This window comes from Crocodylus porosus, unplaced genomic scaffold (genome assembly GCF_001723895.1).
Source record: "Crocodylus porosus isolate Cpor-Errol unplaced genomic scaffold, CroPor_comp1, whole genome shotgun sequence".
NCBI lineage: Eukaryota > Metazoa > Chordata > Crocodylia > Crocodylidae > Crocodylus > Crocodylus porosus.
This window is the reverse complement of record NW_017728915.1, coordinates 39,485,800-39,513,462: the sequence shown is the minus strand read 5'-3', so window position 1 is coordinate 39,513,462 and position 27,663 is coordinate 39,485,800. Positions and strand designations below refer to the sequence as shown.

Genomic DNA, 27,663 nt, shown 5'->3' with positions numbered 1-27,663 from the left:
CTGGCCCCCAGCTTCAGGGACGTGCAGAGGCCAATCTCCAAGGGCCGGAGCGCAGGGATTCGCGCTGTGCTGCCTAGGGCTCAGCCTTAGCCGTGGGGCGTCTGCCTTTCCCGCCTCCTCGCTGACCCCTCCAGTGGCCACTGCCACAGGACTGGCTTCGACACCCAGTCCTCACACAATGCCACTTCTCCCAACTTCCACCCCCAACGGGCACAACTGCCCAGAGCCCGATGCGAGCCCTGCGGCACAGCCCCTCATGCTCTCACCCTAAGGGAGGAAGGGCCAACGTGTTGCCACTCGGTCCCTGTGCAGAAGGCGGGCAGGCACCTGGCATCCTCCCCTCGCAAGAAGCTGGGCCAAGGACGCGCCGACCCAGCAGCGGGGATTCCCAGGAGGAAGCAAATCTGCTCCAGCAAGGGGAACTGTCCGAGCAAGCCCTGGTGCGGGGGCTGTGAAGCCTGCTATGCAGACAGGCTGTTTTCCAGTAGCCGCCTTTGCGCACAGGCCTCGCGGCAGTGCCGGTGGCTTCCTGGACGTGGCTCTGACCTGCCGCAGAAGCGGCTGTTCGCTAGGGCTCCTGTTGCATGCGCCCCTGCTCCTCTTCGGAGCTGCGGGCGAACCCAGATGAGCAGCAGAGGTGTGCGGCAGCTGGCAGGGCTGCTGAGCCCAGTGCTCCATGCCCCAGCACCCCTGCAGCTATGGATGCCTCCCTGAGGCAGGCACCCCGGGGTGCACGAGGGTGCTGGGCTTGCCTGCTGCAACCCCAAAAGCCTCCGCTCTGAGCAACACCCATCACTGCAGAAGGGGCAGAGCAGGGGGGGCTGCAGGCCGCAGCAAGGGAACCCGGGTCCTGCCGCAGGGTCCCCCATACTCACCCTACGGGAGGAAGGGGCAGGTCTTCAGTCCCCTGGGCACTCCCTGCAAGAACCCCCTCCTTTCCCTGGCCTGGGCTTCTCCTGCCTGTGCCCCACCAGCGAGCTGCCGGCTCTGCAGGTAGGAGGGAGGCCATGTCCTTCCCAGGCAGAGGGGAAGGCTGCCAATGGGGTGTCGACTAGGGGCAGACTCCACAGAGCCGAAGCTGCTGGCAAGCAGGGCCGGGCCCGGGGCGCAGGTGGGACAGCCACGCATGCTGATGTTGGATTTTGCTTCCCTCTCATGGCCAGAAGAGACCTGGTGGGCAAGGAGGCACCCCATCCTCATGCTGCCCAGGCCCCCGCAGGTCCCTCCATGCCCAGGGTGCGCACGGCCCTGCAGGGGTGCGAGGGGCTTTGTGAACGCACAAGGAGGGACTGGAAGGTCTGGGGGGAGCTGGGAAAAGCGAGGCCTTAGAACAACCTCCCCTGCATGCCATAACCGATGCCACTGCCACGCAGCAGGCACGAACTCAAACCCTGCCCTGCCGCTGCATGCAGGCAAGGCATCCGCTCCTGGAGAGACAGGGATAGGCCCAGGCAGCCCGGGCAGACCTCAGGGCTCCTGGCCCCAGCAGCCCCACGTGCCCCCCCAGGCGCTCAGCCGGCTAGCTCAGGCACAGGGACACCAGCTGCTGCTTCAAACCACGACTGTCCCAGAGGCAGGGCTAACCCGGGCCAGCCCCAGCCCCGGCACCTCTGCCCGTTTGGTAGGCGCAGAAATTCCCCACGCCTTTCAGAGCACGGCACTGTGCCATAAAACGCACACAGCCGGCTGTTCACACACTGAAAAGCTATAAAGCCCTGCAGGCAGGGGCCAGTGCCATGCAGCAGAGGAGAAGCGCAGTGTGGCCACCCTGAGAAACAGAGGGGAGCAAGTGCAACGCACCCAAGGGAAATGCCCAGCCTGGCCAGAAGGAACAGGCACTGAGGCTGGACCAGGCCACCGGGCTGAGGCAGCCTTCTCTGGAGAGCGAGGAGCCGGTACTGTCTGCTGTTGCAGAAACGACTGCTGCATTTAAGTTTCCAACCACGATGACCGCGGCGGGGGGCAGAACTTTGTGACCCGAGTATGCAGCAATGCAGCGTCGCCTTGCTGAGTCTGCAGGCAACCCCAGGGCCTCTGCCCTGCTCGCAGCTTCCCCAGGCTGCGGCAGAGGAGAACCCAACCCAGGCCGGGGCCCACTGCTGCTGTTCGGTTTCAACCTGCTGGTGCTGGAGACAGGGACAGAGGACCAAGAGCTGGGACAGGAGCTCGGAGCCTCTGTCGCTTGTGCGGAGGAGGCAGGCCAAAGCCAGGAGCTGTGGGAAGGGGCAGCAAGCCTGTGGTGCCCCTTGGGTTATGGCAGCACCCAGCTGAACTGCTAAGAGAGGGGGGCGAAGGCCAAGGTCCGGCACCAGTTCCTGCTGAGGCGGGAAGTGGCTGGCACTGCCACATCCATTTGTGGATAGCAGGTGCCATCGTTCCCACGGCCAGCGTGGCTTTGGCGGAGCCCACGGAAGTGCAGGGAGGAGAGGGGCCAAGCCACTGCATGGTTTGGAGAGAGGAGTGAACCCTGGCCCACTGTGCCATGGAAGGTGGCTCCAGGGGGCTGGACCGACTTCTCGTGGGAGGAGCAGGCAGTGCCGAGCCCCCGCAGGAGAGGCCACGGCAGCACGGGTGCCAGGACCCGCGGTAGCACAGGATGCATGGGAAGCACAGGAAGGTAATTACTATTCTGCCAGGGTGCCACTGAATCCCAGTACCCGATTCCTGAGCAGCTGCGTGTGGCGGGAGCCCTGGGAGCCCACATCAACGCGGCAGGGTGGCCGCCGAGGGAACCTGCCCCGACAGCCCCTTGCCAGTGACAGGGGCCCTGCTGCTAGTGTTGGCCTCAGGCAGAAGTTCACCAGCCTGTTTTCCGCACACTACCGCAGACGCGCCGAGCTGGGGCATCCACTCCCAAGGGCTTGCCATGCTCACAGGTGTCACGTGCAGCAGCTCTGGGGACTGACCGCGTGCCATCCCGTGTGCGAGACGGAGGTGCTCAGGGGCTCCCGACTGCTTGGCCGAACCCGCTGGGAGTAGGCAGGGCAACCTACCTCGGTAGCTCTCTCGCTGAGCCCCCGCAGCAGCAGCACGACCACATGGACAGCAGCTCGGCGCACCTCGGCCTCGCGGTCCGTCCTGGCGATGGCCGTCAGACAGGAGGTCACCTAGCAGGGACAGAGTCGTCAGCAGAGGCTTGCACAGGCCATCACCACCCCCCTGCCACCGGGGCCATGGCCTCTTCAGCTCTGAGAGTGCCGCAGCTGCAGGAAGGACAGTCCCAGCTGCCCAGACAAAGCAGACGAGGCATGAGAAACCTAATGGTAAGAATCCACCTGGTGATGGTAATGACCCTCCCTCCGACGGTGGCAACAGCAGCTGCCCTGGCCTCCCTACCCACAGCTCAGGGTGGCTGACGGCCCCGCAGGAGGAGCACATGGCACCACGCCGCTCTTTCTGGCCGCGCTGGTGCTGGGGTTGGAGTCAGCAAGGGCGAGAAGGGAAGCCCCAGGCATTGCTGCCCAGCCAGCTGGGGACTGCTGCAGCCCCAAGCCTGGCCATAAGAGGCACTTGCTGGTGCGGGAGGAGACCCCATGTCCTGAGATTCCCAGGCAGGGACCCAGGGAAAAGGGCCACTGGTCCCAAGGGATCCACATGACTGCGGCCAATTTAACCCTGGAGCAGGAAAGGGAACATGCAATAAAGCCTCGGCCTGGACGTCACTCAGGTGGGTCCCAGGTGTGCATCCTGAAGCAGCCGCATCTGAGGGCAGCAGAGACCTTTTGGGCCCAAAGCACCGGCAGTGGAGACCCCAGGTGGAACTGGGCTTGCCCCGACAGCAACAGAGACTACCCCGGGGAAGAGGAGGCTTTGCTTCCCCACAGCCCGCAATGGCTCTAGCTTTCAAACCAGCACACGGCATCTAAAAGGAGCCCAATTAAATGATCAGCAACAGCAGGAGAATCAGCCAAGCTAGCAGATTCCCAGAATAGCTGCACGTGTGGTGCATTGGCATCTCATCAGACACTTACTCCTGGATCGATGCACAAGCAAGAGGCAAGAGGCAACCTTCCTTCCGCTCCCTGCCCGCTGCCCACGGCCTCCTCGCAGCAGCACGTGGGCCTGCCCCAACACCAGGGGCTCCGTGGAAGGCCTGGCCCAGGGGGGAGTCCCTCTGGCAGCCGCTGGGCACGTGGTAGCAGAACTGCCTCGGCAGCAGGCGGGTGCAGGGGGCCAAGCAGAGCCGCCCTCGCTCCCTGCCCTTGTGGGACGTGCTGGCTCTGGATTCCCCCGGGGGTTTACCCCGCCCTGCCGTGCCCACTTCCTCACCCCGGCTGCTATCGCATGAGGCAGCAACGCTGTCAGGCACGACCCTGTCCCTTGCAGGGTTCTGCAGCACAGCCGAGCTCTCCAGGGCATGTGCTCGGCTGACTCCAATTCAGAGCAACACGAAGGATGTACAGGTCTCTCACCGCAGCACCAGGCACTGCTCAAGGACAGTGCACCATCCTCTGCGGTGAGTGCATCTCTCAGAGGAGCCGGCTGTGCCGTTTTCGCTGAGCTCAGCTGGAAACCAGATGCAATCCACAGCGCAGCAGCACAGGGGCTGCACCACCCCGTCCCCAGGCGCCAGGGGCTCAGCGAGGAACAGACCTGAAGCACAGCGCAGGAGCGGCCCACGAGTACACGTGGTCACAAGCTCAGGCTGGCTGAAACCTCAGCCAGCTCCATCTCCCTTCTAGCTTGGGGCACATAGTGTCAGCCCTGAGCCTCATTACCATGGACTGCTTGTCAGTGAGGGGATGCTGAAAACGTGCAGCTGAGCAAGGCAAGGCCACACAGCTCTCCAGGCTCATCCTGGCAGCTTCCTCCAAGCAACACCAGGCAGCCCTGCCCCTGCGCGCAGTGCGGCTCCATGCCAGCCCCAGCCCCAGCCCCAGCCCCTACAACCCACCTGAGTGGCACTAGCCTCGGCTGTCAGTGGGTGCAGGGGGTGGGAAGCAGCCCCTGGACAGCTGGGTGTGCAGGGAGCTCGCCTGCCCCACAGCTTCACCAACTGCCAGGGGGGCAAGAAAGTCCTGGGCCCTGAACAGGGGTGATCTCTGGACCTTTCAGCATTGCAGGGCAATGCCTGCCCCCTCATGCAGCTCAGCCCCCGGGGCCGGCGCTGTGCTCAGCTGGCCTGGGGCGTGCTGCCTCAGGCTTGTTAGGAGGCTGCTTGTCCAAAGGGACTGATGAACAGCAGGGTCACGACAGCCACCGGCTCTGCTGAGGGTCCGGAGCTGCCCCATGATGCAGGCAGAGGATTCTCTACAGACGCCCTGCCAGGGGAGCCTCTGTTTGTCAGCACAGCACCCGCGTCTCAAGATGCATGAGCACACCTCCTCCTGGCTCCTTGGAGGTGAGGAAGCAGGCGCGTCTGTCGGTGCCTCAATGCCAGCCTGGAGGTGGGAAGGGGGCTGGAGACGGAGCTGCACTATTTTAGGCAGCTTGGCTTCTACGTAGGAAGCTCAGCCACGGATGAAGCTGTCACCAGCCAGCCCTGAACATGCAGAGGGGAGCTCCTGGCTCTCGGTATCCAGACTTCAGTGTAGCATCATCCCACACATGCAGGCCACCAAGCCAGGACTGCAGATCAGCTGAAGGAACCTGGAAATGCTGATGCTTTTCACATGGTGGGGCAGGGTGCAGGGGAGTGGAGGGGAGGGTGAGCCTTGCAGGCATGGTAGGCCACGCTCCCTGGTCAGCAGAAGTCTGCACATTACTGAAGAGAAGGGGTTGCCCATGCAGTACAGCTTGGAGACACCCCTCCTTTTCCACTCCTGAGCCTCACCTTGCTGCAGTGACCCCACTGCACTCTCCAGTGATGTACTGGGACTAGGATGGTCGCAGGGCTGCACCTTTGGGCAGGGGTGTTGGAGGGGTGCGTGCCCCGGAGATGGCAGACTCATCCAGAGAGCTGGGCACTGACAGGGAGCTGGCTATGTGCATGGCGCTGGCTCCTCTTTCTCAAGTGCATCTACGAGTGGCAGCTGGATGCGGATTGTGGAAGCACCAGTGAAATACTTGGCATAACTTTTCCCAACACTGTACCTGAAGGGAGCGACTGGGGCAGCAGCCCGAGGTGCTGCCTCTGTCGGGAGCACACAACCAGCTGTTGCAACAGGGGCAGCTAATAACCCTGCTGTAATTGGCATGGTAGGAGCTGGCACTGCCCTGGGTGCCATGCAGCTGCCCTGGACAGAGGTGTGGTGCTATGCCTCTGCTTCTTCCATGCAGTTCATCTTGCTGCCTAGAGGCATGTGATCAGGAGCATAAGGGAGGAAGGGGCTAGAGACTGAACTGGGAGGGGAGGCACACACAGCAGCCTGGATCACGCCAGGATTGGCAGTGCTCATGTGGTACCCAACCTGGGAAAAAATGTGCTCCTTGCACACATATTTCAAGGCTGCTGTCTAGCAGCTTGTTCCTACTTAGGGGGTGCAGCACACCCGAGGCCTGCAGGCCTTCCAGGCACAGCGCTGACGGGCAGGAAGGGCATCATTCAGGGCATGGCCTGGCTGTAGACCTGCAGCCATGCCAGTCCTCTGGGCCCAAGCAGAGCTGGTGGCTGAGGGAGTGAGTGTTCCCAGTCCAGGCATCTGTGTGACATATTCACTGCTCACACCACCAGCTTGGGAAAAAGAAATGCCCCAGGAACCTGGCCTCAGACTCCAAGGGAGAAGAGTGGCTGGGCAGCTTCACTTCCCTCATGCCTCCAATACACACTGCATCTTTCCTAGAAGCCATCAGTCAAAATGCAGACTGCAGCACTGCAGCTGTTTGGATGCAGCAGGCATCCCTGTCTCCTCCTTACCGGCAGCATGGAGGGTGGAGACTGCATGAACCAGGGGAGGTGCCTGCAGCGGGTCCAAAACGTGCCTTACCGTGTCCTATTCCCATGAAATGAATACAGGCAGAGCAGGCAGAACTGCTTGGGAACAAGAGACACTTCAAGAACAGGCTTCCCCCCTTCCTGGGCTGAGGAAACAGGCCAGCAGCTCACTGCTGCAATGCGTCCTCCCCTCCCCAAAGCCCTGAATAGCTACTCAGTCCAAAAGCAGCTACTCACTCCACCTCCCCCCTGCAGCAACCATGTCTCCACACTGGGACATGAGGCTGGCGCTCAGACTCTTGCCCTGGGCCCCCGAGACCCTGTTCAGCAGCAACAGGTACAACCGAAGCGGCGACTACGGTAGAAAGAGGGAGAAGGCCGATACCTCGTGCATCACGGAGCCCAGCTGGAACTGGAGTCTCTGACACAGCTCCCCCAGGTTGGACAGACTGCTGGCCCGCACGGAGCTGTCCGGGTCTCGCACTCCCCTCAGGAAGGCATGAATCAAAGGATCCCTGTACTTGGACACCATGTCCCCTGCAGAAGAGAGAAGGAAGGGGCCAGTTAGGGAGCCACCCCGGGTCCGCTCAGTATCCAGCACAGCAGCCAGACGCAGCTCATAAGTAGGAGTAGCAGTCCCAGTCCTAATGCAGCCTTTCAAAGCCCTGGCTCTCCAGAGCTGGAGACTGCAGAAGTGCAGCTGGCAGATAGCTCTGCCCCTGACACAGGGGTGAGAGGGTCTGAACCCTTTTGGGATGGCTGAAGCCTGCCTGTATCCCGTGCCACCACCTCCTAAGAGCAGCAGGATGTAGCAACTTCTCTTCCATCCAATACAGGGGAACCAGGTACAGACCCTGGTCAAATGACAAACATGCCCTTAATGGTGACTTGCCGTACGGTCTCGGTGCACGGGGCTGCTGAGCCACAAGTACACAGCAAGCCAAAAACCCCTGACTGCAGTGGCCACGTTCTGCCTATCCCACAGCAGAGAGCTTGTCTGCGGCTGCCTCTCCTGCACAGCTGCTTCTGATCCTTGCCTCTAGGAACTGTGCTCTCGCCGGGAATGACTTCATTGGCGTTTGCATTGTGACAGTCGAGGCAATTCAGTGGTGCAGAATGCACAGTTAATTAGCAAGTGTAAATAGTGGGTTTAGAGGCGTGAGCCGGCTAATGAGACACATTTGGCGCACAAAGAGCTATCTGCAAGTGCCGTTACCCAATCTGTAGGCGCTGGCCTCTTCCACGCTCCAGGCAGCACAGGTACCTCCTCAGGCAGGCTGTGCTGGGAGAGGCCAGGTCCAAAGGCTTATGCACTGCCACGAACACTGTTTGGGGGCACCTTTTGTCTGGCCTGAGCAGATGCAGGAAAGGAATGGCCAGGGGCTCAAGAGCACTTCAGGACACCCTCTGGCCCGCCCAGGACAAATGACACACTCTGGCCTTCGGCTCTTTGTAGCAGAGCATGTGGTGCACGATATTACAGGTGTGCCCACCCCTCTGAGCAGAGCCGAGGCCCAAGAGCTGGCCCACGGTATCTGCACCATGCAGCAGCACGGCTGCAGGCTGGCAGGGATGAAGCTGGTGCTTTTGGACGAGCTGAAACTTCAGATGCTTCCACCCCAGGTTTCTTGCAGTAGCACTGCCAGCAGCTGCTGCCTAAAGGGCTTTGGACAGGAGCAGCAGAGACTGAGGGCCCTCGCCCACACTATGCATTCAGCAGGAAAAGGATGATTATGACTCAGTAGTACACCTCAGCGGAGCCAGGGCAACCCCACACTGGATCACTGCCGGCGAGGCAACCAGGGAAGCAGGACCTCTACTGCTTGTTCCAACCCAAGGCCCAGGGGACAGCGCACAACTACCATGGCCCCGAGAGGGAGCACAGGCCCCTGGCTGGGGCTCTCCCAGCACCCAGCCATCAGAAGGTGGGAGGTAGATACTGGTTCCGAGGCAAGAAGGGACCCACAAGGTCCCAGCCCTCCCTTACTAGTCACAGCGAGTTGCCAGCACCTTCACCAGGAAGTCACGCTATGGTCTTCCAGCCTCGTGTGACGCTGGGGCTGCCGCTACACTTGTGGAGGCAACGGGCCTAGAGCCACCCACCTCCGAGACACAGCGCCAGCAGGAGCTAAAGAGCCACCTGAGAAGGGAAAGCTCTTCAGAGAGGAAGGGGTCCTTCTAAAAGGCTCACAGCCAGGACACAGGGAAGCCCCCACCATGCTGCCCTCTGGCACGGACACAGAACAGACATGCCCTTGGCTTACACCTGCATCCCAGCGCTACAAATAAAGCAGCATCTGGGGGTCTGTCCTCATTAGCAGCGGGACAGAAAGAGCCTTGCAGCGAGCCAGGAGCTAACCCGCTCATTCTAAAGGAGGCCAAGGAGAAAAACCCAGCAGATGTGGGCTGGGACCGAGAGCTGGGGAAGGGAAGGGACACACTCTTGTGCAACTGCTGAGCGTGCTGGGGAGCTGCATGCCTGCACCTGGGCCAGGGCCTGTTCTGCGGAGCATCGGGAAGCATCGGCTCATCCACCCCAAATGACTCCGCAAACTCACCGGCTTCAGGGAAATTCTTGCCAGAAGGGCCCTCGGGAGCAGGGCTGTGGCCCGTCTCCCCCAGCCAGCAGGTGCTGGGGAGCTGTGTTGTGAAGAGGAGCAGGGCAGGGGAAGCACCGTGACCACGTAGGCGGGCTCCCCAGGGCAGGTGATTGTCTCTGATATGTCCTCCATCGGAGGTCTATATTGAGCAGATTCTTTTTGGTGTTGGGTGGTGGAACCGGAGCTTACTCCATCCACTCCATGCACTGACCTGGTATTGCAGTGCTTCCAGGACCGGTGGAAAAAAAAAAAAGCTGTCCATCCTGCACAGCCTGGTTTCCAGACTAAGCACTGGCAGGCATTTGGTTGGGTTTCTTTTTCCAGGCTAGGATCATTTAGTTTACAGAAGAGCTCGATGAGAAGCGATGTGACACGTGCACAAGCTAAGGACTGTCCGTAGCGGCATGGCCAGCACTGCTACCTCCCCCTAGTAACACAACAAGGGGACGCACAAAGCCAAACGCATGGAAAGCCCCCAGAGGACTGCTTTCCCTGCAGAGTTAACAGGCCAAGTGAGATGCCGCACACGAGCGAAGGGCTCGGTAGGATTTGCGAGGGGATTTGTCATTTCTGTGAGCAACAAGAATATCTTGCGCTGAATTAGGGAAGATAAATGCTGATAGAAGGGATACTCCCCTCCGTTTCCAAGCCCGAGCCAACCACTGACTGCCCGAGGTCAGGAAGAACCTGCATTTCTCAGCTCCGAATGGCTTGTACCAAGGCGTGTTTTCCCCGCGAGGGACGAGCACTTTCCCAGGCACTTCCAAGCTTGCTTTGTTTCACCTGCGCCTAAATGCAAAGAGGCTCAGGACTCGCACAGCAGCACAAACCCACTCAGCTCTGCACCACTGGCCCACGGTCTGGCAGCCTCAGACGGGTTTCAGCCACTTCATCTTGGCGGGGCTCTGGGGATGTCGTACACAAGATGGCTGGGGCATCCCGGGGACTGCACAGAACCGCACCTACATGGTTTCCCCCTTACGTTACCCTTTCCAGGGGGCCCCTCTGTGCTTTCTCCCCTGGCAGCTGCTCTCAAACCCTCCCTTCCTGCCAGGACTACACAGAAATGGTTAGGGCCACTGGTGCACGGACACCAGCCTCACTGCCCTGGCCTCTTGCTTCTCTTGCTTTATACTCAAAATAGCAGCTCCTTGGGGCAGGGGCTGCCTTTACTTTGGGCCCAAGCCATCCGAGCAGCACAGAGACCAGCTCCAGGCCCCTCCGCAGGGCAGCTGGGGACACACCTGGAGGTAACACTGCAGCCTGCTCCATCCTGCTCAGCAGCCAGGGGCTTGTGCCGAGACCCGGTGCAGGCGGTGGCAGTCTAAGCACTGGAGTGGCCTTGCTAACACCCACGGCAGCAGCAGCCTTTTCGGCGGAGGAGTGAGAGAATGAATGAAGCGGCTACCCCTCCCTCTGGGAGCCAGGCGAATAATCCCTGACTAACAGGAAGAAACGTCTCCCTTGACACACTTGGAGCAGACCGAGGGCGCTGGTGACGGGAAGGGCCTGGAATGATGCAGATCATGCAGGAACCCTCCGAGAAGGAAGGGGAGAGCTGCCCCAGCGGAAATGGGGTTACTGGTAAGTTGGGAGCAGCAGTCTTGACTCAGTCGCCGCTTTGATCCCCCGCCACGAGCAGCGTCAGGTTGCACAGACCCTGTTCCTCTCAGTCGGAGGCAGATCCTGGCTTGCCCGAAACCGTCTCCTGCCAGGCGCGAAAACGCTGCTTTGCGGTGAAGCTGCCGCGAAGGCCGGAAACAGGCGCTCACTGGAGGCAAAGTCCGCACGCCACAGAGATGCCCACGGTGCCACCTGTCCAGGGCTCTCCCCCAAAGCCCCCGGCCCTGCCACAGCACAAGGGGCGAGGAGAGCAGGCAGCGGCTGACTTGTCAAGGCTCCCCTCCTCCCCTGCCCATCTCCAGCAGCTCCAGGGCCAGACCCCTGTTCACCGGCTACACGAAGGATGGCCCACTATTTCTTTATTCAGTGCTGGGCACAACCCAAGGCTGGCACCCCATCCTGCCCAGAGAGGCACGCGTGTAGCAGTGGCAGATGGAGACCTGCCACCCTCCCACAGAGTTGAACTTGCAGTGGCCAGCTGAGTGGCTTTTCCAGCTCCACGCTCCCTAGCTGGCTGGGCTACCCAACCCGCTGCTGGAGGATTACCGGGGTCTCTGCTACTATCTAAGGCTGGGTCATTAAGATATCCCCAGTCTTGCTTTGCCCTGACCACCTCCTTCCACCCTGCCCACAGCAGCAGCAGGTGGGGAAGTGGCTGCTTCAAACGGTTCCTTTCTTCTATGATGCTACATTACTGACCCTGAGACAAGTCAATCGATGCCGGTACAGTCGTTTGCTAGGTACTTGCTGGACCAGGCCACTAGGACGTGCCCGGCCACGCAGAATGCGAGGACCTCGCTCCATATGGTTACCAGAGATGTGGGAACAGTGCAGGGGGTGAAAGGATCCCGTCTTGGAGGGAGACGACAAAGCAGCAGCAGCGATGCATGTAATTCGTGTCTAGCAGCCACTTACGGTCAACATTACAGCCATAAATTCGGGGCAATTAGACAACTTCCTGCCAAAGCGGTCAGCTGGCTGCACCTGTGCTCCAGCTCCAGAGCTTGACCTCCGCCACAAAGCTCAGTCTTTCCCGTCTGAAGAGCAGTTGAGAAAGAACGATGCCCCCAGCCCGCCCGCCCCCACCTCTCCCGGGCTGTCAAGAAGCTGAGATAAGTGGCTCAGCTTCTGCCTCCGCACTGTGTGCTCCCAGCATGTATCATGGCATTAAACTGCCTTCGTGCTGGAGCAGGCTCCTGGTCTTGATGGGACTTGTGAATGCAGCCACTGCCGAACACTTCCTGTGCCTCCCGCACGCACCAAGGCCCACGCCTCTGTCCCCGTTGCTGTATTCGGCTTCCTACCAGCCACCTCTGTTCCCACGCAGACAGAAGGGGAGTCCAGATCCCTGGTGATCAAGGGCCGCCTCCCTTTAGATTCAGGACAGACATGGCGCAAAGAGGCTTCACACGTGCCACCTGCCAAGACCTGCCCTGCAACGCAGCTACAAAAGGGAGCAGTTCGGTCTTTGTGGCCCTTTAGTGCTGGGCTTCTGGACCTGCCCGGCGATCAGCCGCTGCCAAGCGCTGGCTCGTGCCCAGCCAGCTGCAAGTGCGCACGTTCTGCCCAGCACAGCACGGCAGGGCAGGAGGGCCAGGCAGGCCAGCCCTCCATTCAGGCCAGCCCGCTGTGCACAGGCTCATGTCCAGCCGTGCTGGCTGACCAGGCGCTAACAGCACAGGGGCGATATGCTGATCGGGCCTCCTCACGGCTGTTCTCAGTCCCCACCCAGCCCAGCCAGCTAGCCCCAGCTCTGTTACTTTCAAGCAATTGCTCACACGTAAAAGCCTCTCAAGCCCCCTGCACTGCTCAAGGGCCAGGCATGCTGCAAACCTGTGGCCCTGGGGGACAGCGCCGACACCAGAGCATCGCGCTACGAGCGCGCAGAGGGAAGGGCTCCAACTCGTGCATAAAGGGGGCAACTGAAGGCGGCCTGGGAAGCGCAGGGTGAAAGCGCGTGAGAGCACCGCAAGGATGAACAATTACAAGTGCAGGCTCGTTTCATGTGGGCTCTGTGAATGCTTCGACGAGTCAGGACCCGCCAACAGGGAAAGCACAGAGGATCGTGCAGGGGAGGCGTGCCACAGGGCCGAGAGGCCTGAGCGCCGGCCTGCCAGCTTTGTTCCTGGCCCTGCCCCGACGTGCCAGGCACAGCAGGGCTCCCTGGGACTCGCTCGGGGGGGCTCTATCCCCCAAAGGACAGCAGAAGCACTAAAGCTGAAGCCAGAGTAGCTGGGGGGGCAGAGCATACCAAGAGATCAGAAATGCTGGGGGCATGTGGGTCGCATCCCAGCACAGAGCACAGCTCTCTGGGTACCTGGGCTGTCTAAGGCCCCAGTCCCCTGAGGACCCAAGCGTAAGACCCCACCATTCCCTTGGGTCCAAGGTTCCTGGTCCCTGGCCCCCCGCCTCCTGGAGACCCCACCTCCCATCCAGCTCCCCGCATCGGGCCAAACACCCTCCCCTCCTTCCTGCTGTCTGCTACTGGGAACAGCCCCGCGCTCTGTCCTGAGCTCTCGGCCAGGGCTGCCACCTCCAACCCAGGCCTCTTGCTCTGGGGAGCAGGAGGGAAAAAAACATATGCATTTTTTTTTTTAAAGGAGCAATATCCCGCCCTGCCACTCCGAGTATAATTATGTGATTATCTTTAAAGACAGGGCCCTCTGCCAGCTGCAGCTCGTGTCTCCAAGCCAAAAGAATTTTCCCGCAGCTGGTGGTTTTTTGGAAAGAGGCTGGAATATCTATTTAAGGGAATCCAACTCGCAAGAGGTGTAATCCTACCCCTGATAGCAAAAACTGCCTGATGGGAGAGCGGGGAAGCCGCGGGTGAAACACTCCAGGCCACCCAAGGGTCTGCAGAGCCCACACTGACAGCAACGGAGGGTCTCTGCCTCCCTGCAGGGCGTGGAGGGAGGAAGGCAAAAGACAAGGCAGGACTGTGCCGGGCTGGAGCAGCAGCTCAGAGATCCCAGTAAATCCAGCCAACAGCAATCGGCACAGCCACGTCTGAAGGAGAGTGTCGGGGAGGAACACCAGTGAAGAGACGGCCGCTCCCTGAGCCCCGACAGCCATCGCTGGCCTCTTCACAACAGCCTGTGGAAGACAATTTTCCCCAGCCCCAGGAAGGAGACCTGTGCTGAAGATTAGCGCAGATAATACCCACTCAGGAGCTAACATTACTAAACCAGGAAGATGCCCAGAAAGCCGCATGGCTAAGCCGAGGCTACAGAAACCCCCTGCCCGACCCCGCTAGAAAAATGCAGAGCACGTTCCCACCTGGCAAATGCCGGCGGGAGATGCTGGGTGCCTGCCCACACAGCATGGCACACAGGCTGGGCAGAGCTGCTCTGAGCAGACAATGTGGTGCCCGAAAGGGTCCGCAGCAGCTGGCAGCTCCACACGCACCACGAGGGCACTGGAGCCAAGGGCACCGTGGGGCGCTGGCAATAGTGCAAAAGCCCCCCCAGAGCAGATAAGGCTGGTGTGAGCTGAAGCAGGATGCGGGCCTCGCTCACAGCCCTCCCAGCAGCCCCAAGCTGCATGGTTAGATATGCCCGATGCCAGGCAAATGGGAACACACACAGATGGGCAAACAGCTGGAGCAGCTGGGAACTTAGTAAAGAGTTAAGTACAATCAACCCCAAGCGCAGTCAAGTCAGTGCCACAAAGGGGGAGGGATGCCTTCTGCTGCGTGATGAGCCTCAGCTCAGCAGCGACGGGAGGGAAGGGGGAAGTGTAAGCGAGCAGGCAGCGCTGGTCCCTACCAGCCCCAAATCTCCTAGCTGCACAAACAAAGCTGGCACAGACAAGCAGCTGCCCAAGCAGCACCAGGATCCGTTTGAAGCAAAACCCCCGGGCACAGAGTCGCCCTCATGTCCCAACAAGCTGCTCCCAGCTTCCGTCCTGGGGAGCCAGCAAGCACCAGGCGATGCAACAGGTTTACAGCACATTGTTGACAGATAGGTAATTCCTGAAAACCCCCTGCGAGACAGGCGAGGGGATTAGGGAGCAGTAAATGCCACACATGGATCACAACGTCCTGAGGGCTCAGCTGGGCCAGGCGGCAGCGTTCAGAGGTGACAAACTCTGCTGTCAAAAAATGACTCTGCTTCTCCTGGCCAGGTCTGGGCAGGGGACAACACAGCACTTCTAGTGGGAGCTGGCTGCATCACCAGCTCCGAGGTACCTTGGTGTGGGTCTGCTTCCAGCTACGATTCAACCCACCAAAGACCTGAGAGCAGGACTCTCAGCCACCCCGCGTCAGCAGCCATGGGGTAAATGGGGAATGCTGACCTCTCCCAAACCCATAGCAGCCAGCTCCAGCACCCCCAAGAGGGTTTCGGAGCGCTCCAAAGGGGATGGCTTTAGCTTCCCTGGGCCAGCGAGAAGCTGTAAGGGGAAACAGGCCCAGTCACGGGCCCCTTGCACTGCTCTTGCCACCTCCCTCTGACCCTGCAGGATGACTCTTGGAGGGCTGCTGCATCCAGCAGCCAGAGCACAAGACCACTTCGCAGAGGGCAAAAAAAGCACAGGAATCCTTGATCCCTTCCTGCCTTGGATGGAGGCATCACGGACTCCATCCATTTAGCCCAGTCTGCAAGGGGGAGGAAGCACTTTGCAATGAATTGTGTCATAACAGCTGCCCGAACCCCCTCGTCCAGCTCCAAGTGAGCCCTCAGGCCTGTGTGTCCAGGCCTCTCCCAATGCCCCCTTCAAAGCACAGCCGAGGCATTCGCGGGGGACGAGGTCCAGCATCCCCAGTCTGGTGTCTGGGCTCTTGCCTCTGCGCTCTCTTGAGCAACTGCATGACTCAGCTGCCGAAGTCACAGGTCGGCTGGAGGTGAATGGCAGGTGTGGGGCAAACACAACAGCACATCCTGCCCAAACCTTCCTGTCCCCAGGGAAACATCGAAGCTTGGACGAGCCTCAACCATCCACGAGGCCGCCCCTGGCTTCTCCTTCAGACTTGGTTGTGGGCAACAGGCTGGGGCGTACACGGAGGCAGTGGGGAGAAATACCAGCTCTGTTACAACACAGCGTCGGCCAACCTTCCTGCCAGCAGCTATTTAAAGAGCCAGGCAATCTGCTCGTGGGTGCAGTGATGGGACTGGTGCCCAGTCTGTGACAGGAGGTGTGAAGGCTTTGAGGCAGGCTGGGGGTCCACTGTGCCAGGGCCTGAGATGCACAGCAGCCTGCTACACCAGGGCAACCCTCTCTTCCCAACTCCACAGCCACGCCACTACCGCAGCGATAAGTGGGCTCAGCTGGAAGCGGTGGTAGCTGGTGGGGTGCTGCTCCTCACAAGAGCCTCCAGGTCCTGGCTCCAAGTCCAATAGGCTCTGGGCAGTCTGCCAGGCCTGTACTGCCCTGCAGATGGGGGGGAAAGGACCAGGGGGATGAGTCTACTGGGTCTGGGCTTTGTGTTGCACACAATACAGGTCCATTTGCTAACACACAGGGGGAACAAGCCTGGACCCAGGTTGCTCCTGGGCCTGGTTTGTGGGAAATGGGCAGGTTTTATTCTTGTGGACATGGGTGAGAGCAGAAAGTGCCCAGTCCATCTGAGCAACGTTTGAGCAGCGCTGTGCAAGGGCAGTCACCTTGTGCATGCAGACTAGATCCTCCACCACAAGCCTGGTTGCAGCACAGCATATGACAGCCTCAGTTAGGATGTGCCACCATGACCCTCAGCTGGGCACACCTGCTGCTATGGCAGGCACCAGTGCACTAGCACGGAGCTGGGGAAGAATGAATGTATTAACCACCCCGTCACAGACTCACCCAGCGCCCGGGTCGCTCGCATCAGCACCTCCCCGACTTTCATCCGGGTCTCGACGGTCTGGGTCCCTGTGGTACCCCATGCCGTGCCCCCATACTGGGCCAGCAGGCTGGGCAGGACTGTCTCTGGATGCATGTCGGACAGGAGGGCAACACCTAGAGGGAAGAACAGAAGGCAACCCATCTAAAATAAAGAGCTCATGGGGGGAGAGGAACTGGGGAGAGTAGCTGAGGAGAGAGAGGGGCTGCAGACAGGGCTGGCGTACAGAGGGACCCCAGCATCCCTCTGTACGCCAGGACAGAAGCCCCAAGGTCCCAGCTGAGTTTACTGTTGCTTTGCTCAGAGCTTCCCCTGCCTCCCAGGGGCCTGCCCTTCACCAGGAAGGTCAGTTCCTCCCTGAGGCAACAGGCTGCCATTCAGCAGTAGCCTACAGCTCCCACTTCCTTCCCATGGCCAATAAACCTCTAAGAGCATCCGGCCCAGAGGGTAATCAGTGCAGGTGGGAGGAGCAGGAAAACAGGTCTGGCAACTGCGAAGGGCACCCCATTGGGGACTGATTAGAGCCATAAAGCAACACGGCTCCCACCAGAGCTTCCCCTTCCCCCACTACTTGCCGCTGAGAGACTGCTCCGCACACAGGGGCTGAGGCGGATATAGCCGTCATCCACGCATCTCTGCACGGCGGCAGCAGGGCCGCGCAGACACGCACCAGGGCACAGAAGGAGATGGGGGGTGGGATCCGGAAATGAAGACTGCCTGCGGTGGGAAGGGACAGGCTGTGGGAAACCTAGCCATACTCAGGTGATAGCTCATGGAGTATCAATAGCCTTTGTTCACCGCGTCATCAGCATGCCTGCCAGTCTCCCAGACAGCCCCCGGCTCCTGGTGCGCCCGTGTCTGTGCGTGGAGGCGTCTTGTGATCGGTATCAACCTGGGAAAACGACAGGCAGCTGCGGTCCTACGGGCTGAGCTAGCAGAGCCTTTCACCGGTGGCCAGGGAAGGGGACACGCGTCGCCCGCTCTAGGGTGCAGGGCCTGCTAGCCAAGGGGCGCCCGGCCGCCCTGCCTGCAGGGAGGGGGCCGAAGTCCCCATCCATGGCCAGGCTTTTGCGGGGGAGAGGCCGGCGGGGAAAACCCTGGTTCAGAACGCACGAGGACGAGGGGAGGTGTCGCCGAGAGCTGTGCTGAATAGCGCTCTGCAAAGCTCTGGGGACAGATTAGCTTCATTCAGCCGAGATCCATTTCAGTTGAGCTTGCCTCGCCATGGGGATCGTGGGAAAAGTGCAGGGATCAAAGGCTCCCAAGAAGCCCATCTCACTCGAGTGCCAGGCCACACTGAACCAACAACCCTTTTCGGCCCCTCCCGGAGGCTCCCACCTCAGACCTGCCTTGGGCTGATGTGCTGTAGTGAGCCAACTGGCAGCTGCGGGCACCAACTGCACGTGCTCAGAAATCACCAGCCAAGCCCCAAACCCGAGGCTGGCTTAACCACTCTCCTTACCCAGGGCTAGAAGCCGAGGTCTAGCGATTTCACTCCAGGAGCCGGGGTTTAAAGAAACACCAAACACCCCCAGGCTGGCGGCACAAACAGGCCCCTGCCTAGACTCCACAAGACGGGGCTAGCTGCGGCTCCCTGTGCCCGCTGGGATCCCCCTCCTCTTCCGCCTGGAGGTACGGTGGCCAGGGCTGCATCGTCCCTGGCTGAGCTGCCTGCCGATGCATGGAATAGCCTGCGTCCTCTGCACCTCTCACTGGCCCGGGGCCTTATGCCCCTCTGTGCTGCCCGCGTGACCACAGCTGCTGAGATTTCCCTCCAACTACGAGCTTAATTTCTAGACTGAGGCAGCGGCTCATACCCCACCTGGTTATGAGCACATTGTACAGCTCTGCTCAAATCCCTGCACTGAGCCGAGACGCCAAGGGTAGCTAGCAGGCTAGCAACTTGGATGCCAGTTTGGAAGATGCATTAATTAACAGTTGGCAGCAGGTGTCCACTAATTAGCACTGGTTAATACCCATTGACTTAGCACCTACTTAGTAAGCCAAGCATCACACAGTGCAAGATACTTGCGGGGAGAAATGCAGGATGGCTGCGTTCAGGCAAAGGCAGCTCAGACATAGCTGCTGGTCGTCTGCAAGGTCTCTGCTGCGATCCGAGGCTGGCAGCAGCTCAGAGCCCATCCGAACACGGGCACCCTACTGCAGGCAGGGCCTGGGAACTAGTCCAATAGTCAAATGCATCCAGCTGTCATCAGCTGTTTTAATCAGAGAACCAAGCTCAGAAGCACAGGCTACAGCAGATCACTCTGGTTTGCAGGTCCTGGTTGCAGTCAGCAGGAGGGTCAGGCGGACGCAGAGAAGTGGCTTTAAAAAAAGAAATCACAAGAAGAGGCCAGGAGGGCTCCTCAGGGGGAATTATATTGGAGGCCCGAAGTGGCAGAGAACTGGAGGGCAGCAAAGCATGGTCCCCAAAAGGCGCGCGCTCGCTCTTGGATTGATCTGAACATTGGGGGACACGGAGGTGCTACGAAGCCGTACAGAGGCGGAGGAGCAAGGGGTCAGGACACTTCAAGACGGATGGAAAAAAAGACAGTGTCACGACCACAGCAGAGTCCTGGGAGCCAGGGTAGGGCCTGCACAGCCAGCCTCTGTCCAGGATCTGCAGCTCTGGGGCCTGCAAACTTATTCCTGGCTGGAAATACCAGTGTCATAAAACTTGTCAGGGAAAACTGCACAGCAGTGGAAAGAGTCCCTGGCTGTGCCAGGCACTGAGTCAGTGGGGAAGGCAGAGAAAGGTACATCCAGCTCCCTACCCGGTCTCTTAAAGTTGCAGCCCTCTCCCTTCAACCAGGGTGGTCAGGGGCTCCACACTGACTGCACTTAGCTCCCACCCACCATGCAGCAGAGCACTGCCAAACAGCCTCTCCCACCCCATCGCTCCAAGGGGGGCAGCCGGCTCGCTCCATTTAACAGTGACCACAGCTCCGGTTCCAGCACCAGGATGCACACCGGGATGACGGTCCAGCCTTAGGAGCAGCAAGTGGCCCTCAAGGAAAGCAGGGAACCCTGTCAAGTGCCTGTTACTTCCTCTTGCCCTCTGCCCTGCCTCCCGCGGGCAATCCCAGCGCTCCACAGCCACTACTGCCTAATTTAGCCAGCGTGGGCTTCTGTGCACAGCCAGTGACTCAGCCCTGCGTCAAGGTTAATCAGAGCCGTACCTGGGCTGCCAACTGGGTGAGCAGCTGCACACTGCACATTAATCACTGGGAGACTATTTAAGCAGCCGCTTGCATTTCACCTGCAGGGCAAGGAGAACCTCGCTGCGCTCAAGACCATGCAGGCAGAGAGGGGAAGGCATATTGATAACCTCATTTTCCAGCTGGTTTTGAAGGCTGCCTGTTCCATTGCATCAATCAGGACAAAGCAGCCTTTGCTGGATTTCCTCCGTCTCCTTCCCCTCACCCAGCCAGCAGGAGGGACTGGATACAAGCCGGGGCTTGGGGCTCTCGTGAGCTCAGGCTCAGCCATGAGCTGACATGCTCCGGGGCACAGCTCATCCACCCCGCACTGCTTCATCTAGGATTTCTGCTGCACTGCAGAGGGGGCCGAGACACAGAGTAACCAGACGCATGCTCTGCAGGGATTTTCCTCCTCGGGTCTTATGCACTGTCTAAGCAATGGCTTGCTCGGTGCTCCAAGAACCTGGCCCCTTGCATGAGGACAGTCCCTTCCCAAAGTATATGCTGCCTGACCCCAAAAGCCCGTGATACACAGGAACGCCCCTGCCATGTATGCAGAGTGCCGGGTTCAGAGGTAGAACTAACACCCAAGTACCAGAACAGCCCGGATACGCACGCTAGCTTCAACCAGTGCAGCAGGATGAGGCGTCTGTGTTCAGCAACTTGGACCAAGTGCCAGAGGCAGAAGGGCAGACTTCTAGGCATTTCAAGTTGCTACAGAGACCACTGCAGGTGTAAGCAGTGCCTGGCCTGGGCTTTGTCAGCACCGTGCACAACACACGTATTTCCCTATTCCTAATTCCCAGCAAAATGTTTACATGTGGACCTGCCCAGAGAAACATCGCGTTGCGTGATGAGATACGGCACCTTCCACTCGGGCTGGGGCCCCTGCTGCAGTAGGTGTTACCCTCAAGAGAGGCCCCAGGTTGCTGGATGTGTGGGTGAGGGTCTGTTGCAATTTGGAAAGGACAAGGTATGATGAGTGTGCAAGACCACCTGCCAAGAGGCGCCGAATGTATTCGGTGGAAACAATTTATCCGCTCTTCAAGGAAGGTCCCTGGCCCAAAATGCCAGTCCCTGGATACTCTGGAACGACATTCCCAACTGTGCCATCACTGGAAAGCCTGGCCTCTTTGTAGGGATGACCTCCAGCTGCTGCTGATCCTTCTTTTGTTTAGGACCCAACTGAAGTATTCAGCAACCCCTGTATTTTGTATTTGGCAGCACTGGACCATGGCTGTTTGTTGACTTTGCTCCCCTTCCTTCTCCGCTCCTCACTCTCAATGGCCTGCTGCTCCATGGCCATCCAAGAGCTCATGTGGCCAGTCCCACCGAAGGACAGCTCTGGGATAACTAAAAGGTCTTTGCTTACTCCTTGGATTCTCTCCTTCACCCCAGCCATGTGGTTATGAAAAGGAACAGAGGAAGGGAGGGAGGGAGGGAGGCTCTGGGAAACTCACTAGTGGCTCACAACGTTCCCATACTCTGAAGCCACAAGGAGGAAATACCAGTCTAGCAGATAGCTGCTGCTTTCTTTTGTTCATCTCCACTGTGATCATAGGAAAGGTGAAGAGAGTGTAGCGGAGATGCAGAACCTGCCACTTCAGCATCGCTGAGCAACCTGCAAAGCAGGCTGAGACTTAAAAGACAGGATTGTACCAATCCAGCCTTCCACCAAATCAACCGCTGGCAGGAGGCTCCCTAGATGGGCAAGACCCCTTCGGGTTAGGGCCTGGCAACGAAGTGATAACGAGAGGGAAAGGAGGGGCACTGTACACCTGTGATGCTGCTGGCTCTAGAAGTTGACAGCACCTTGCCTTGGCTCTCACACAACCAGCCACAACCAAGCACCTGCTGGGGGAAGCTGCATGGTCTCAGTCCAGGGTTCGTCCACAAGGCTTTGTCCTCTAAATCCTAAATGCCACCCTAAATCCTAAGTGCCGGGCAAAGGCTTCCAGGTCCTTATTAGACGAATGATTTCAGTTGCATACACAACTTGCTCGGCCAATAAACAGAGCCACCTTTTGAAAGCACCTGGCAGCACTGCGTGAGAAGCTAGGGCGGAGATAAGAAACGGGTCCCACACAATAGGACTATGGCCAGATTACAGCTTTTCTTAGGAAGCAGCAAGTGCCAGTCTTGCAGGCTCTGTGTGCGCTGTGTCAGTAAAACATGTCTGCACAGCTTGTAGCTGGTTAGTTGGAAAGAGCTTTCCTTTTCTGAAAGAACAAGAAGGAAAAAACCCTGCTTCATTCCAGCTACTCTGGGTTTCCCAGGCACTGGCAGCAGTGGGTGTTTCCTAGCGCAAGGACCTCCTGGCTTAGAAGGAATTTTGGACAAGCCTTTGCCTGACCAGCAGTTCTGTTGAAGGAGTGATCTGGGCTGCTGTTTGAATGGGTGCATCTCCAGGGCTGCAAGCACCAGGCCTCACCTACTGGAGGCTACGCACCACCAGCAAGCGGTACCAAACGAGCATGCGTGGCCCCGCTGCAGATGCAGGGACAGTGCGATCACACTAGTGCAGCATATCACTGCACCCTGGTAACCACACAGGGCCTGCCAAAGCAGCCAGACTATCACAGGGATGTGGCCAAACTGCTTCCAAGTCCCACAGCCCGGCTTGGTTTCCTCTGCCCTGTAGATCTACCAAGGCACACAGCAGCCTGCACCCTACTTTGTCACTGTTCTGCTGCCTGTGCTGACATAGCTCAGGGGTCTTTGGCCCCTGCGACCTGTATGCCTTGCCGTCACTGTGATGGAGAAGCCCCATGGCTTGCCATACAGCAGCCATGCTGCCCGCTTGGCAGAAGAAACAGTGATTTCCATTGCAGCCAGTATCTGTGGGATCTCTACATGTGCGTTCATAGCAGAGCAGCTCTCTAGGTCAAGCTCTCATCTAGACAAGTGGAAAAGATGAAACACTGGCTCTGGGGGCCATGCCACCCCTAGGACCTGAGCAAGCAAAACCACATGGATTTGAACTACAGGCCGAGGGGCCTGGCACCTGCATTTCACCAGCAGCAAATGTCTGGTTTCCAAGGGATTGCCCCACTGCTGCTTGCCTCTGACTTCCCCAGGAAGAAGGACATTAGGGCAAGAGAGCACATTAAATCCCCAGCACGTGCTGAGCAGCAGAACGTCAATCCAAGGCGGGACTGGCAAGTCAGCAAAGCCAACGAGCACGCGTGCAGTGGCTGATCAGCGGGCCTGTGATTTGTGGGTTGGAATCAGAACGCATGGGACAAGCCAAATGGTAAGTAACTGGCCGTGGGAGCTGCCCTCCAGTACGGCTTGCAGGAGGGAGCTTTCCTCCTCTGCACAGAAACCCAGGCAGGACCAATGCCACTGTGTGCATTAGTCACACTGGGTGGTGCGCAGGAGCTAGGAACTGTGAGTTCCAGACTGACCTGCTTGGCCCTGGCAGGACACCATGCAGCTTTCATGGCAGACAGCTGCCACAAGGAACCCAAACCCACATCAGACTGCTTTTTCTGGTGTGCGAAGGAGTTTTCTGGGCCAGACCCATGGCAGGAGGGCAAAGGTGTAGGGCAGTTGCACTTTCCTGGTGGATGTGGCATCAGGACCCGTTCACATGCCTTGGCAGTAACAGTGATTTGACCTCCCATTGTGGCTCAGGGAGGCAGGTCTGTTGTAGGCTGGGCAAAAGCCTGGCGATAACCAGAGGAAGCCTAACTCACTGGGGCCAGGAAGGCAGAGGTAAGCTGCAATAGCAGAGCGAGAGCTGGGGATGTTTTTGCCTTTTTGGGTTACAGAACCCAAAGAACCGTGCCTGCCTAGCATCCCCAGAGATGCTCGTGGAAACCATCCACGTGTGGACCGGCTGAGAAGTTGTCCAGTACCTGGGGGAACATGGCTCCCCCGATATTACACCAGGCCACATGGCAACTCCTTGCAAAACAGCATGAGAACAAGAGTGGGGAGAGGTGCAGCAAGACAGGAGACTGCTGCTTCTCCTAAAATACAGAACAAAGACCAAGTGTTCATAACTCGCTGTCACTAGAGATCGAGGCAAGTGGCTAGCTTCCCATGGTCAGCAGGTGACCCTCTCGGTTACTGCAGCTAGCTGCACCAGCAGAAAGAGAGGACCAGGTGGAAGAGCAGAGTGACGGACAGTGCCCATGCTCAACAAATTGCACCCCCAGTTTGCTTAGTCTCTGCTCTTCCTTCTCTCCCCACCGCAGTGGGCCACAGCCCATCACTGGCAGTGCAACAGGGTAGCTCCAGCTACTGCTCTACAGCTTTAAGTACTTGAGGGAACCACATGCTTTTCTGGCTTTGACCCCTGCCACCTTGCTGCTGCTACATCTCTGCCAAGAGCACGTCGCAGTTTCCTCACCTTGTCACCTGAGAATGGGCAGGATTAACACCTGTCCCTGCTGCCCCATACAGGTGTTAACCAGCCATCCCCAGACGCTCCTGCTAGAGCGCACATTCACATGAGGCCTGTTCTGAGCAGCAGGAGGGAACCTGACCACTGCCTGGGGGAGAACAACCTTGCAGAACGGCTATCTGAGAACACTGTGGAGTCTGATGCTTCCCTCTGACGGCCGCCAGAAGCCAGATGAACCCAGTTACATTTGCACCAGCTGCTCTATGTGCAGGTCACGAGGAGGTCCTCCAAAGCTGCTCACTGCAAGGGCACCAGGGGCAAAAGACTGTTCATTCTCTGGTCCCAAGTAGCTGTTCATGGTTTGCAGCCTATGCAGGCCTATGGCCATTCCCTGCTGCATTACTCCAGAAGAGAAAGGTGCATGCTTGCAGGTCACAGCAGCTTTCTCTGGAAGGTGCTGCTGAGATACCAACTCCCACAGGTAAAGTCCAGCTCTAGGAGGGGGAGACGGGCACAGAGTTGAACAGGCTTATCCCTGGCTACAGAGTGAGAAAGGGGCACAGCTGGGGTAAGACCCCAGAAGGGCTTGGTTCTCCCACCTCCTCCCCAAACACTGGTGTTGCAGCACTGTAGTGGAAGACACATCAGCTCAGGAGCCACTAGGATGGATGCACGCAACTGGCAGCCCCTAAGGGAATCAAGAAGACAAAACACAGGCCAGGCCCTGCACTCACCTTGGATGGCAGAGAGGTACACGAAGGCATCCTCGTGCTCCATGTTCTCCAGGAAAACCTGAAAGAACAATGTGCCCCAGTGAACTCCATGGCACAGCCTCAGCAGAGCCCCAGTCCTGCCTGCTGGCAGCGTGCCTCCCTCCCCTTCCTGAGCTGCCCCTAGCCCACCTGCCCAGGAAAGCCCAGAAGGAAAGCCTGGGAGCCCTTGTGCCCACCGTGGTCAGCAGGACTGTGCAAGCTGTGCCTCCTTCACCCTGCTTGGTCCCACTTCCTGCAGCCAACTGCAAAACCTGTGGCAGCTGCAGGTACTGGTAGCAGTGGAGCAACTTCATGGGGGAGGCAGGCAGCAGAGTTTAGACTTTCAGCACCTCAGAGGCAGCTGCAGCTTCCAGCAGAGGGGAGCCATCTTTCCCCTCTGCCATGGTGGCGGGCTGGGAGTTTACAGGACGTTGCAAGAGGGGCTCTGGCATTTTAAACCCTGCGGCCAGGCAGCTGTCCACTGCCTCCCGTGCCCAGCACATGCCACTGCAGCCAGCAATGATGGACAAGCACATCGGAGGTGGCTTCTGCCAGCGGGCATCCTTGTAAGGAGGCTTCAGACCTCGCAGCCCACTGAGGACACTGAGCTGTCAGAGGACCAATTCTCTCAGCATCACAGTCTGCACATGGCATAGGCTAAAGGTCTGAGGCCCCAGTCCTTGCTGCCATGCTCACAGGTAACACTGCTGCGAGGAAGGCAAGAGTGGCCCAATGCTCCAGAATGCACAAGGGACCTCAGCTGCCTGGGACAAGTCAGCGACCAGGCATGTTGGCTTTGTGCAAGGGGAGGGGGAGGAAATCACTGCGTCTCATGCTCATAGACTGCACGGGGTGGGGTGGGGGGGAGGAGAGGAGCCCCTCAGTAGCTGCATGACCCCACAGGTGTTGTCATGTTATAAGTGTGAAGACAAAGTGTGAGACTAGGGAGAGCCAGGGCAGGACCACGTGTCTTGCACACCACCTATAAGCAAGCCCTGGAGGGAGTGGTGACTACCTGGAGGAGTTTCTCCTGTATCTTAAGGGCCTCTGGATCCCTCCGTTCTATAAGCCGGGACAGGCTCCGCAGGGCAGCTGCCCGTGCTGGGACATCGGGGTCATAGGCAGCAAAAAGGAGCTCCTGCAGCTGTTGTGGGGTCTGTCCACGGGTGCTGTGGCCTGCCCCGGGGCTCTCAGCAGGACGCTCTCCCCCCAGACTGCATTCCTTGGTCTGCTCTTTGGGACTGGGGGTAACAGACATGCTGCTGCGTGCGTGGCTAGGATCTGGACTGCTGCATGGCTGCCCGGTGCTAGTCCCAGCTGCCTGGCCATCAGGGCTTTCTGCAAGGCCTGCGCAGGTCGCTTCTCTCATCCCGCTCAGTCCTGGCTTCTTCCTCAGGGCGCTCTGGACAGCCGCACCAAGCGTGTGGGTGGAGAAGGCTCCATGAGTGCAGATCGTGACGCGCAGGTCGGCAGCGAGCTCCTGGATGACAGGCTCAGGGTGGATACAGGAGACCTGCTCCAGAAGGGGCACCAGCTGCTGCAGAACAGCAAAGTCGCTCGACCTGAGCTGGAAAAGAGAAGGCAGAAGAGCACTTGCACGGCCTCAGACCCAGACGTGCATGCCCTGGCTGAGAGTGCTCCCGAGAACATCCCCCTGGGCCAGTGCACAGAGGGAGGGAGGGAGTGCTGGGATGCGCTGTATGAGGGAGCAGGACCTCTTAGGAAACCATCACTCTGGTAAGCACGCAGCACTGATGGCGGAGACAACAACATGCCCAGAGCTGGCAGGTGCGAGCACTGGGTGTGGTGGGACTGTGGCCTTTCACAGCTCCCCATCACCCTGCTGGGTAACATGGCTGGAGAGGACCCAGAGCGCATCCTGCATGGGTGTTCCTCTGGTCAGGCTGCACGAGATGGCAGCTCACATGCGCTGAAAGCTGCCATTGCCATGGTCTCTCCAGAGTCCTCTGCAACCTGCACGCAGCCAGCTCAGCCCAGCACAAGCTCTGCAAAGTAGAGGGACGCCCTTCCTGGGCTCCACATGGGCCTGGCTCTCGGTGCAGCACATACAAAGAACACACATGACCTGAACAAGCCACAGGATGGGAGATTTCATGACCAGCTAGGCAAGTCCAGCTGCACACACAGCTGTTCCCAAGTCAGGCATCTTGACACCTGCACATGCGACTGCACAGAGCATGCTGCAAGGCCCATCCACTAACTGAGGAGCAGCATGACGAGGGCCAGGCTCCCTGAGTGCAGATGGCGATGCGCAGATGGGCGGCATGCTCCCATAAGTGGGGGGGGAATGGGGATGGGACATAGGAATCTGCTGCACTCGAGGCTCAGGCTCAAGTCAATCTCCGGTTCATGTTTTTCTGGCTGCGACAGGGAAGCAGCTGCTGGTTCAACCTGCCTGACGCCTCCACACAAAAAGAGAGGGGCCGAGAGCCCCCGTGTCATCAGGCAGGAGAAAGGATGCCCTGGACTTCAGCATCCATGGGA

At 59.1% G+C, this 27,663-nt stretch overlaps 1 protein-coding gene across 1 annotated transcript in view; it reads right to left on the bottom strand.

Moving 5' to 3' along the window:
* Nucleotides 1–2,467: 2,467 nt before the first annotated feature.
* TANGO6 (transport and golgi organization 6 homolog) overlaps nt 2,468–27,663 on the bottom strand; it is a 51,536-nt gene continuing 26,340 nt past the window's right edge. Inside the window, exons 13-17 of the mRNA XM_019536070.1 lie at nt 26,174–26,725; nt 25,141–25,198; nt 16,819–16,971; nt 7,200–7,351; nt 2,468–3,107 (exon numbers count right to left, since the gene is read on the bottom strand). Coding sequence (XP_019391615.1) covers nt 2,880–3,107; nt 7,200–7,351; nt 16,819–16,971; nt 25,141–25,198; nt 26,174–26,725 — 1,143 coding nt within the window. The 3' untranslated portion in view covers nt 2,468–2,879. The remainder of the gene's footprint in view (nt 3,108–7,199; nt 7,352–16,818; nt 16,972–25,140; nt 25,199–26,173; nt 26,726–27,663) is intronic.